This window comes from Chiloscyllium punctatum, chromosome 1 (assembly GCF_047496795.1).
Source record: "Chiloscyllium punctatum isolate Juve2018m chromosome 1, sChiPun1.3, whole genome shotgun sequence".
Lineage (NCBI taxonomy): Eukaryota > Metazoa > Chordata > Chondrichthyes > Orectolobiformes > Hemiscylliidae > Chiloscyllium > Chiloscyllium punctatum.
The window spans coordinates 169,257,930-169,270,926 of record NC_092739.1 but is presented as its reverse complement, the minus strand read 5'-3'; the positions used below and the strand labels follow the sequence as shown (position 1 = coordinate 169,270,926).

Below are 12,997 nucleotides of genomic sequence, written 5' to 3'. Positions count from 1 at the left end.
ACAGGCCCACATACACACCCACACATATACTGTCATACATACACACCTACTCACAGACCTACATACACACCCACACATATACTGTCATACATACACACCTACTCACAGACCCACATACACACCCACACATATACTGTCATACATACACACCTACTCACAGACCCACACATATACTGTCATACATACACACCTACTCACAGACCCACATACACACCCACACATATACTGTCATACATACACACCTACTCACAGACCCACATACACACCCATACATATACAGTCATACATACACACCTACTCACAGCCTCACATACACACCCACACATATACAGTCATACATACACACCTACTCACCGACCTACATACACACCCACACATATACTGTCATACAGACACACCTACTCACAGACCCACATACAGACCCACACATATACAGTCATACATACACACCTACTCACAGACCCACATACAGACCCACACATATACAGTCATACATACACACCTACTCACAGACCCACATACACACCCACACATCTACTGTCATACATACACACCTACTCACAGACCCACATACACACCCACACATATACTGTCATACATACACATCTACTCGCAGACCCACATACACACCCACACATATACTGTCAGAGATACACACCTACTCACAGACCTACATACACACCCACACATATACAGTCATACATACACAACTACTCACAGACCCACATACACACCCACACATATACTGTCATACATACACACCTACTCACAGACCCACACTCCCACCCACACATATACTGTCATACATACACACCTACTCACAGACCCACATACACACCCACACATATACTGTCATACATACACACCTACTCACAGACCCACATACAGACCAACACATATACTGTTATACATACACACCTACTCACAGGCCCACATACACACCCACACATATACTGTCATACATACACACCTACTCACAGACCTACATACACACCCACACATATACTGTCATACATACACACCTACTCACAGACCCACATACACACCCACACATATACTGTCATACATACACACCTACTCACAGACCCACACATATACTGTCATACATACACACCTACTCACAGACCCACATACACACCCACACATATACTGTCATACATACACACCTACTCACAGACCCACATACACACCCATACATATACAGTCATACATACACACCTACTCACAGCCTCACATACACACCCACACATATACAGTCATACATACACACCTACTCACCGACCTACATACACACCCACACATATACTGTCATACAGACACACCTACTCACAGACCCACATACAGACCCACACATATACAGTCATACATACACACCTACTCACAGACCCACATACAGACCCACACATATACAGTCATACATACACACCTACTCACAGACCCACATACACACCCACACATCTACTGTCATACATACACACCTACTCACAGACCCACATACACACCCACACATATACTGTCATACATACACATCTACTCGCAGACCCACATACACACCCACACATATACTGTCATACATACATAACTACTCACAGACCCACATACACACCCACACATATACATTTATACATACACACCTACTCACAGACCCACATACACACCCACACATATACTGTCATACATACACACCTACTCACAGACCCACATACACACCCACACATATACAGTCATACATACACACCTACTCACAGACCCACATACACACCCACACATATACTGTCATACTTACACACCTACTCACAGACCCACAAACACACCCACACATATACTGTCATACATACATAACTACTCACAGACCCACATACACACCCACACATATACTGTCATACATACACACCTACTCACAGACCCACATACACACCCACACATATACTGTCATACATACACACCTACTCACAGACCCACATACAGACCCACACATATACAGTCATACATACACACCTACTCACAGGCCTACGTACACACCCACACATATACTGTCATACATACACACCTACTCACAGACCCACATACACACCCACACATATACTGTCATACATACACACCTACTCACAGACCCACATACACACCCACACATATACTGTCATACATACACACCTACTCACAGACCCACATACACACCCACACATATACTGTCAGACATACTCCCCTACTCACAGACCCACATACACACCCACACATATACTGTCATACATACATAACTACTCACAGACCCACATACACACCCACACATATACAGTCATACATACACACCTACTCACAGACCCACATACACACCCACACATATACTGTCATACATTAATAACTACTCACAGACCCACATACACACCCACACATATACTGTCATACATACACATCTACTCACAGAACCACATACACACCCACACATATACTGTCAAACATACACACCTACTCACAGACCCACATACACACCCACACATATACTGTCATACATACACACCTACTCACAGACCCACATACACACCCACACATATACTGTCATACATACACACCTACTCACAGACCCACATACACACCCACACACATACAGTCACACATACACACCCACACATATACATTTATACACACACCTACTCACAGACCCACATACACACCCACAGATATACTGTCATACATACATAACTACTCACAGACCCACATACACGCCCACACATATACTGTCATACATACACACCTACTCACAGACCCACATACACACCCACACATATACTGTCATACATACACACCTACTCACAGACCCACATACACACCCACACATATACTGTCATACATACATAACTACTCACAGACCCACATACACACCCACACATATACAGTCATACATACACACCTACTCACAGACCCACATACACACCCACACATATACTGTCATACATTAATAACTACTCACAGACCCACATACACACCCACACATATACTGTCATACATACACATCTACTCACAGAACCACATACACACCCACACATATACTGTCATACATACACACCTACTCACAGACCCACATACACACCCACACATATACTGTCATACATACACACCTACTCACAGACCCACATACACACCCACACATATACTGTCATACATACACACCTACTCACAGACCCACATACACACCCACACACATACAGTCACACATACACACCTACTCACAGACCCACATACAGACCCACACATATACAGTCACACATACACACCTACTCACAGACCCACATACACACCCACACATATACTGTCATACATACACACCTACTCACAGAACCACATGCACACCCACACATATACTGTCAAACATACACACCTACTCACAGACCCACATACACACCCACACATATACTGTCATACATACACACCTACTCACAGACCCACATATAGACACACAGATTGCAGAGCTATTAAAATTGTTTTATATCAAAGAGAGGTGCTGATGTTTTATTGTAACTGTGTGAACATACACACACATGTAAACATTAATATTCAAAGAAATTATACATACGGCCGGAATTGGATCAATTTCAGCAAGAGAACAGTCCCTTCTCAAAGAGACGAGGGTGGGGTGGGCAGGGTCAGGCAGTGACCCCAGGCAGTGACCCCAGACAGTGGGCAGTGACCCTGGTCAGTGACCCCGGGCACTGACCCCGGACAGTGGGCAGTGACCCTGGTCAGTGACACCGGACAGTGACCCCGGACAGTGGGCAGTGACACTGGTCAGTGACCCTGGTCAGTGACACCGGGCAGTGGGCAGTGACCCTGGTCAGTGACCCCAGGCAGTGACCCCGGACAGTGGGCAGTGACCCTGGTCAGTGACCCCAGGCAGTGACCCCGGACAGTGGGCAGTGACCCTGGTCAGTGACCCCGGGCAGTGGGCAGTGACCCTGGTCAGTGACACCGGACAGTGACCCTGGACAGTGGGCAGTGACCCTGGTCAGTGACCCCAGGCAGTGACCCCGGACAGTGGGCAGTGACCCTGGTCAGTGACACCGGACAGTGACCCTGGACAGTGGGCAGTGACCCTGGTCAGTGACCCCAGGCAGTGACGCCGGACAGTGGGCAGTGACCCTGGTCAGTGACACCGGACAGTGACCACGGACAGTGGGCAGTGACCCTGGTCAGTGACCCCGGACAGTGGGCAGTGACCCTGGTCAGTGACACCGGGCAGTGGGCAGTGACCCTGGTCAGTGACACCGGACAGTGACCCCAGACAGTGGGCAGTGACCCTGGTCAGTGACACCGGACAGTGACCCTGGACAGTGGGCAGTGACCCTGGTCAGTGACCCCAGGCAGTGACCCCGGACAGTGGGCAGTGACCCTGGTCAGTGACACCGGACAGTGACCCTGGACAGTGGGCAGTGACCCTGGTCAGTGACCCCAGGCAGTGACCCCGGACAGTGGGCAGTGACCCTGGTCAGTGACCCCGGGCACTGACCCCGGACAGTGGGCAGTGACCCTGGTCAGTGACCCCAGGCAGTGACCCCGGACAGTGGGCAGTGACCCTGGTCAGTGACACCGGACAGTGACCCTGGACAGTGGGCAGTGACACTGGTCAGTGACCCTGGTCAGTGACACCGGGCAGTGGGCAGTGACCCTGGTCAGTGACCCCAGACAGTGACCCCGGACAGTGGGCAGTGACCCTGGTCAGTGACCCCGGGCAGTGGGCAGTGACCCTGGTCAGTGACACCGGACAGTGACCCCAGACAGTGGGCAGTGACCCTGGTCAGTGACACCGGACAGTGACCCTGGACAGTGGGCAGTGACCCTGGTCAGTGACCCCAGGCAGTGACCCCGGACAGTGGGCAGTGACCCTGGTCAGTGACACCGGACAGTGACCCTGGACAGTGGGCAGTGACCCTGGTCAGTGACCCCAGGCAGTGACCCCGGACAGTGGGCAGTGACCCTGGTCAGTGACCCCAGGCAGTGACCCCGGACAGTGGGCAGTGACCCTGGTCAGTGACACCGGACAGTGACCACGGACAGTGGGCAGTGACCCTGGTCAGTGACCCCAGGCAGTGACCCCGGACAGTGGGCAGTGACCCTGGTCAGTGACCCTGGTCAGTGACACCGGGCAGTGGGCAGTGACCCTGGTCAGTGACCCCAGGCAGTGACCCCGGACAGTGGGCAGTGACCCTGGTCAGTGACCCCAGGCAGTGACCCCGGACAGTGGGCAGTGACCCTGGTCAGTGACCCCGGGCAGTGGGCAGTGACCCTGGTTAGTGACACCGGACAGTGACCCCGGACAGTGGGCAGTGACCCTGGTCAGTGACCCCAGGCAGTGACCCCGGACAGTGGGCAGTGACCCTGGTCAGTGACCCCGGGCAGTGGGCAGTGACCCTGGTCAGTGACACCGGACAGTGACCCCGGACAGTGGGCAGTGACCCTGGTCAGTGACCCTGGTCAGTGACCCCGGACAGTGGGCAGTGACCCTGGACAGTGACCTCTGAGAGTGACCCCGGACAGTGGACAGTGACCTCGGACAGTGACCCCGGGCAGTGACCCCGGACAGTGACCCCGGGCAGTGTCCTCAGTCAGTGACCCCGTCTGTGACTCCGGACAGTGACCCTTGACAGTGACCCCGGGCAGTGACCCCAGACAGTGACCCCCGGGCAGTGATCCCAGACAGTGGACAGTGACCCCTGGGCAGTGACCCCGGACAGTGAACCCGTACAGTGACCCCGGGCAGTGACCCCGGACAGTGATCCAGGACAGTGACCCCGGGCAGTGGGCAGTGACCCTGGACAGTGATCCAGGACAGTGACCCTGGACAGTGGGCAGTGACTACAGTCAATAGACACTGCCCTTGTCAGTAATCCTGGTCAGTGGGCAGTGCCTAGGACAGTGACACCGGGCAGTGGGCAGGACAGTGACCCTGGTCAGTGGGCAGTGCCCAGGACAGTGACCCCGGACAGTGGGCAGTGCCCAGGACAGTGACCCTGGTCAGTGGGCAGTGCCCAGGATAGTGACCCCGGGCAGTGGGCAGTGCCCAGGACAATGGGTAGTGCCCAGGACAGTGACCCGGCCAGTGGGTAGTGCCCAGGACAGTGACCCGGACAGTGGGTAGTGCCCAGGACAGTGACCCCGGGCAGTGGGCAGTGCCCAAGACAATGGGTAGTGCCCAGGACAGTGACCCCGGGCAGTGGGCAGTGCCCAGGACAGTGACCCCGGACAGTGGGCAGTGCCCAGGACAGTGACCCCGGACAGTGGGCAGTGCCCAGGACAGTGACCCCAGGCAGTGGGCAGTGCCCAGGACAGTGACCCCGGACAGTGGGCAATGCCCAGGACAGTGACCCCAGGCAGTGGGCAGTGCCCAGGACAGTGACCCCGGACAGTGGGCAATGCCCAGGACAGTGACCCCGGGCAGTGGGCAGTGCTCAGGACAGTGACCCCGGACAGTGGGCAATGCCCAGGACAGTGACCCCGGGCAGTGGGCAGTCAATAGACACTGCCCTTGTCAGTGACCCCGGACAGTGGGCAATGCCCAGGACAGTGACCCCGGGCAGTGGGCAGTGCTCAGGACAGTGACCCCGGGCAGTGGGCAGTGCTCAGGACAGTGACCCCGGGCAGTGGGCAGTGCTCAGGACAGTGACCCCGGACAGTGGGCAATGCCCAGGACAGTGACCCCGGGCAGTGGGCAGTGCCCAGGACAGTGACCCCGGGCAGTGGGCAGTGCTCAGGACAGTGACCCCGGGCAGTGGGCAGTGCTCAGGACAGTGACCCCGGGCAGTGGGCAGTGCTCAGGACAGTGACCCCGGACAGTGGGCAATGCCCAGGACAGTGACCCCGGGCAGTGGGCAGTGCCCAGGACAGTGACCCCGGACAGTGGGCAATGCCCAGGACAGTGACCCCGGGCAGTGGGCAGTGCTCAGGACAGTGACCCCGGGCAGTGGGCAGTGCTCAGGACAGTGACTCCGGGCAGTGGGCAGTGCTCAGGACAGTGACCCCGGACAGTGGGCAATGCCCAGGACAGTGACCCTGGACAGTGGGTAATGCCCAGGACAGTGACCCCAGGCAGTGGGCAGTGCCCAGGACAGTGACCCCGGGCAGTGGGCAGTGCTCAGGACAATGGGTAGTGTCCGGGGACGGTGAGATTGTTCTCAAGTTTGTCATTAACTATCTCCTTATCTCCTGGTGCTGTTGATAATGTTGATTACTGGGTGAAGGTTCTGGAAGGAAAGAGGAATTGTAGTTACAGGTTTTGGTTAACAGTTGATCGGTCGCAGTGAGGCACACGTGGTGTGTAGTCAGTCGGTTAACAGGCGATTGAGGTGTTAACAGTGTGTGAGGTCTGAGGTTAATAAGTCAGGGATCATTGAGAACAGAACTCAAGTTCTACACATGGACTCAATCTATTGTCCAAGGCTCAGGACAACATGGTCCTGAAAATGATTTCAGCAAAATGTATAGCCCTTAACTTGCAGCTAGTGGAAATGCATGGAACATTCTAGAGCACAATCTGTTCTGACACACTCTCTTCATCATCCTCGGTCAGCTGGGAACTGCTGGAAGTCTGACCCTTCTGTGGTGTAAATGGGAGGGGGACTAGCTCAGCGGTTCAAACTCTCTAAGAGTGAGTGGTGGAGATGGACCTCCAGAAGTTCCACTTTCTGCCGAGCCGCTGTTTCTGCAGGAGTTCCTGTTCACGTTGGCGTTCTCTCAGTGCTCGGTGATAACGATCCTCGGCCTTTAGGTACCAGACTGGGGGCCAGCGCCACTTCTCAAAGTGCTCCTGCTTTTCTAGGAACACAACAATGAGGAAGAGCTTGAAGCAGCCAATGTGAAGCAAGACTGAATATACAACTCACAAACTTTATATAACACCAATCGACCAGCAAACGGCCTCCTCAACACAGTCACAGATTGGAGGGCACTGTCATAACCCACTGGTGGAGTGCTACTATTCCCACATTTACACCAAAATATACTTCCAAAGTCAGGATGTCTTGCTGCAGTTAAACAGGGCCCTGGTGAGAGCACAGCTGGAGGGCTGTGTGCAGGGTTGGTCTCCCCTAGCTATGAGACAGACCTGTCGTAGAGGGAGTTCAGGGGAGGGTCACTAGACTGATCCTGAAGATGGGACAAAGTGAGGCCAGCAGCTGCTGGAGATCAGAGTCAAGATTAGAGTGGTGCTGGAAAAGCACAGTGAGGTCAGGCAGCATCCGAGGAGCAGGAGAACCAATGTTCCAAGCATAGGCCCTTCATCATCACTTGAAGAGCTCATTCCCGAAACGTCGATTCTCCTGCTCCTCGGACACTGCCTGACTGGCTGTGCTTTTCCAGCACTACACCTTTTGATGCTGAGGATTGCAGGACTGACCTATGAGGAGAGATTGGTTCAACTGGCCCTGCATTGCCCTCTTGGGGAACCAGGGTGACAGTCTCAGGTATAGGGAAGTCCATTTCAGACTGAGATGAAGAAACAGGTCTTTACTCAAAGGGCAGTGAATGTGTGGAATTCTCTGCCATCGAAAAGCTGGGGAGGACAAGTTACTGAATAAATTCAAGACAGAGATTAATCAATTCTTTTCGAAGCATCAAGGGGTATGAGGAGAATGGGAGATGACGATGTTAAGATGTTAAGATAAAAGGTGGGTCACAATCATATTGAATGGCAGAGCTAGCTCACAAGGCTGAACAGATTACTCCTGCTCCTAGTTTCTGTGTTTCATTCTGTTAGTAACCCATTGGGTATTTAATTAGATGAATTCTTCAATGATTCTTGTCCTTTTTTTCTTGCATTCAGAAAGTGGCTTTGTTCTTTATGGTCAACCCTGGTAATTACAGACTAGTGAGCCTTACTTCGGTTGTGGGTAAAATGGCGGAAAAGGTTATAAGAGACAGGATTTATAATCATCGAGAAAGGAATAATTTGATTAGGGATAGTCACCAAGGTTTTGTGAAGGGTAGGTCGTGCCTCACAAACCTTATTGAGTTCTTTGAGAAGGTGACCAAACAGGTGGATGAGAGTAAACCAGTTGATGTGGTGTATATGGATTTCAGCAAGGCATTCAATAAAGGTTCCCCACAGTAGGCTACTGTACAAAATGTGGAGGAATGGGATTGTGGGAGATATAGCAGTTTGGATCAGTAATTGGCTTGCTGAAAGAAGACAGAGGGTGGTGGTTGATGGGAAATGTTCACCCTGGAGTCCAGTTACCAGTGGGGTACCGCAAGGGTCGGTGTTGGGTCCACTGCTGTTCGTCATTTCTATAAACGACCTGGATGAGGACGTAGAAGGGTGGGTTGGTAAATTTGCGGACGACACTAAGGTCGGTGGGGTTGTGGATAGTGACGAAGGATGTTGTAGGTTACAGAGAGACATAGATAAGCTGCAGAGCTGGGCTGAGAGGTGGCAAATGGAGTTTAATGTGGACAAGTGTGAGGTGATTCACTTTGGTCGGAGTAACTGGAATGCAAATTACTGGGCTAATGGTAAGATTCTGGGTAGTGTAGATGAGCAGAGAGATCTCGGTGTCCAGGTACACAGATCCTTGAAAGTTGCCACCCAGGTTGACAGGGTTGATAAGAAGGCATACAGTGTTTTAGCTTTTATTAATAGAGCGATCGAGTTCCGGAACCATGAGGTTATGCTGCAGCTGTACAAAGCTCTGGTACGGCCGCACTTGGAGTATTGTGTACAGTTCTGGTCACCGCATTATAAGAAGGATGAGGAAGCTTTGGAAAGAGTGCAGAGGAGATTTACTAGGATGTTGCCTGGTTTGGAGGGAAGGTCTTACAAGGAAAGGCTGAGGGACTTGAGGCTGTTTTTATTAGAGAGAAGAAGGTTGAGAGGTGACTTAATAGAGACATACAAGATAATCAGAGGGTTAGATAGGGTGGACAGGGAGAGCCTTTTTCCAAGTATGGTGACGGCGAGCACGAGGGAACATAGCTTTAAACTGAGGGGTGATAGATATAGGACAGATGTCAGAGGTAGTTTCTTTACTCAGAGAGCAGTAAGGGTATGGAATGCACTGCCTGTAACAGGAGTCAACTCACCAACTTTAAGGGCATTTAAATGGTCATTGGAGAAACATCTGGATGAAACTGGAATAGTGTGGGTTAGATGGGCTTCAGATTGGAATGACAGGCCGGCACAACATCGAGGGCCGAAGGGCCTGTACTGTGCTGGAATGCTCTATTCTATTCTATTCTAAATACACCTCCAGATTTGTTCCTCTCTCTATTTAGCAATCTATAGTCGATGTCTAGCAGTGTGCCTCAGAAACCTCTCTCCACATCTATAACGTTCTGAGGTACAGAACTCCAAATTACACAATTCTCTGACAGAAAACACATTCTCCTCCCCTTTGTCTTCGAATTGAGGGTCACTCTTTTGGGACAATGACCTTCTTTCTACATTCAAGCCCAACAGGGGACATCCTTTCCAAGTCAACCTTGTCAAATCCACTCAGGATTAGATTACTTACAGTGTGGAAACAGGCCCTTCGGCCCAACAAGTCCACACCGCCCGCCGAAGCGCAACCCACCCATACCCCTACATCTACATCTACCCCTTACCTAACACTACGGGCAATTTAGCATGGCCAATTCACCTGACCTGCACATCTTTGGACTGTGGGAGGAAACCGGAGCACCCGGAGGAAACCCACGCAGACACGGGGAGAACGTGCAAACTCCACACAGACAGGGTCACCTGAGGCGGGAACTGAACCCGGGTCTCTGGCGCTGTGAGGCAGCAGTGCTAACCACTGTGTCACCGTGCCGCCCATGAAGTTGGAGCAAGTCTAACTTAGAAATGTAAGTTATTCACCTCAGTGTAGTCACCCCTCACTCAGCACTCACTCTATTGGGATCAAGCTCAGTCTGTCTAAGCTTCTTTATAAAACAAACCCCTCATTCCAGATACCAATCTGATAAACCTCCTACAAACTCCGAACCTGAAACTGAAATTCAGACATCTCCACAGAATATCGAGGGAGAAGCTGTTCCCTCTCCTGAAAAAATTGAGGAAGACAGGAAACAGATTTTAAAAACTGAGTAAAAGGTGTCAAACTGACACGAGGATATTGATTGAATTTTTAACGGAAGTAACAAGGAGCATTATGGGTAGAAGGGTGAGTCATGGTCATAGAGATGTACATCATGGAAACAGCCCCTTCGGCCCAACCCGTCCGTGCTAGCCCAGATATCCCAACCCAATCTAGTCCCACCTGCCAGTGCCCGGCCCATATCCCTCCAAACCCTTCCTATTCATATACCCATCCAAATGCATTTTAAGTGTTGCAAGTTTACAGAATAGTGGGAGGCCTGAATAAAGTGGGTGTGGAGAAGGTGTTTGGACCCAAAGACACAGCCTCAGGGCGAAGGGACGGAGAGGAGGAGGAATTTCTCCAGCCACAGGGTGGGGAATCTGTGGGAGTCATTGATACAGAGGACAGGTCATTGAGTGTATTTAAGGTAAAGTTAGAGAGGTTCCTGCTGAGTAAAGGGATCAGGGCTATGGGGGAGAAGGCAGGAGAATGGGGTTAAGAAACCTATCAGCCATGATCGAATGGCAGAACAGACCCGATGGGCTGAGTGGCCTGGATAGGTTCTTTGTCCGAGGAATAACTGATGGAGGTGACAGGCAAAGTCTGTTCCTCCACATTTGAAAATCTCTGCTGGAGTCTAGGTGACACACACAGGGTTTCCATTCTCCATGTGTCTAACAGCAGCTTCACTTCTGCCCCATGAGGGTGGAGTTTAAGATCACCTTTGAAGGAGAGTTGGGTTATTTCAGTTAGGAGCTGTTTGTATCATTGTTCAGGAATTGTTTGAGGTGTTCTCTCCATCAGAGACTGATGCTTCCCCTGCCCATCCTTACTCCACAACAGTTTGATGTAGAGGGTGTCATTAACTCGGAGACACTGACAGAACCCGGAGGTTGTGTTTGTCAGGATTGAGCAGCAGCTCCTTCCATTTCTCAGTCCACTCCTCCTTCGGATTTTGTTCTCCTCCTCTGCTGTTTGATGCGTTCCCATCCCTGCCTCGCTGGTGATGTCATCTTGGTCCGGAATGTCGTCTTTTTCCTCTCCTTGTTCAAGAGGGTCTTGGATGGAGTGGTCATTCCCGTTGTCCCAGTCACTGTGTTTCCTGGTCATTTCCGTTGTCCCAGTCACTGTGTTTCCTGGCCATTCCCGTTGTCCCAGTCACGGTGTATCGTAGAACATAGAACAATACAGCACAGAACAGGCCCTTCGGCCCTCGAAGTGACCTGTGAACTATTCTCAGCTCGTCCCCCTGCACTATCCCAAAATCATCCATGTGCTTATCCAAGTTTTGTTTAAATCTCCCTGGGACATCATCATCCTAAGAAAAGACTTTCCCTGTCTATCCTATCTAACCCTCTGATCATCTTGTATGTCTCTATCAAATCCCCTCCTAACCTCCTTCTTTCCAATGAGAACAGACCCAAGTCTCTCAGCCTTTCCTCATAAGATCTTCCCTCCAGATCAGGCAACATCCTGGTAAATCTCCTCTGCACCTTTTCCAATGCTTCCACATCCTTCCTGTAATGGGGCGACCAGAGAGATAGGAGAGAGATAGGTGCGCACAACAAGGTAGATTTTACAATTGGGGGAAGGGAAATTACGATGCTGTAAGACAGGATTTGAGGAGCATACGTTGGGAGCATAGGCTGTCAGGGAAGGATGTGGTGGAAATGTGGAACTTTTTCAAGGAGCAGATACGACGTGTCCATGATATGTATGTACCGATCAGGCAGGAAAGAAATGGTCGTGTGAGGGAGCCTTGGTTGACGAGGGAGGTTGAATGTCTAGTAAAGAGGAAGAAGGAGGCTTACATAAGGTTGAGGAAACAGGGTTCAGACAGAGCAGTGGAGGGATACAGGATAGCCAGAAGGGACCTGAAGAAAGGGATTAGGAGAGCTAAGAGAGGGCATGAAAAATCCTTGGCGGATAGGATCAAG

General features: G+C 51.2%; 1 protein-coding gene across 12 annotated transcripts in view; it reads right to left on the bottom strand.

Annotated features, from left to right (window-relative positions):
• Nucleotides 1–3,474: 3,474 nt before the first annotated feature.
• LOC140481781 (rho-related BTB domain-containing protein 1-like) overlaps nucleotides 3,475–12,997 on the bottom strand; it is a 742,286-nt gene continuing 732,763 nt past the window's right edge. For all 12 annotated transcript variants that reach the window (XM_072578316.1, XM_072578319.1, XM_072578321.1 and 9 more), the window contains one exon: nucleotides 3,475–7,803. In XM_072578316.1, coding sequence (XP_072434417.1) covers nucleotides 7,631–7,803 — 173 coding nt within the window. In that variant the 3' untranslated portion in view covers nucleotides 3,475–7,630. The remainder of the gene's footprint in view (nucleotides 7,804–12,997) is intronic.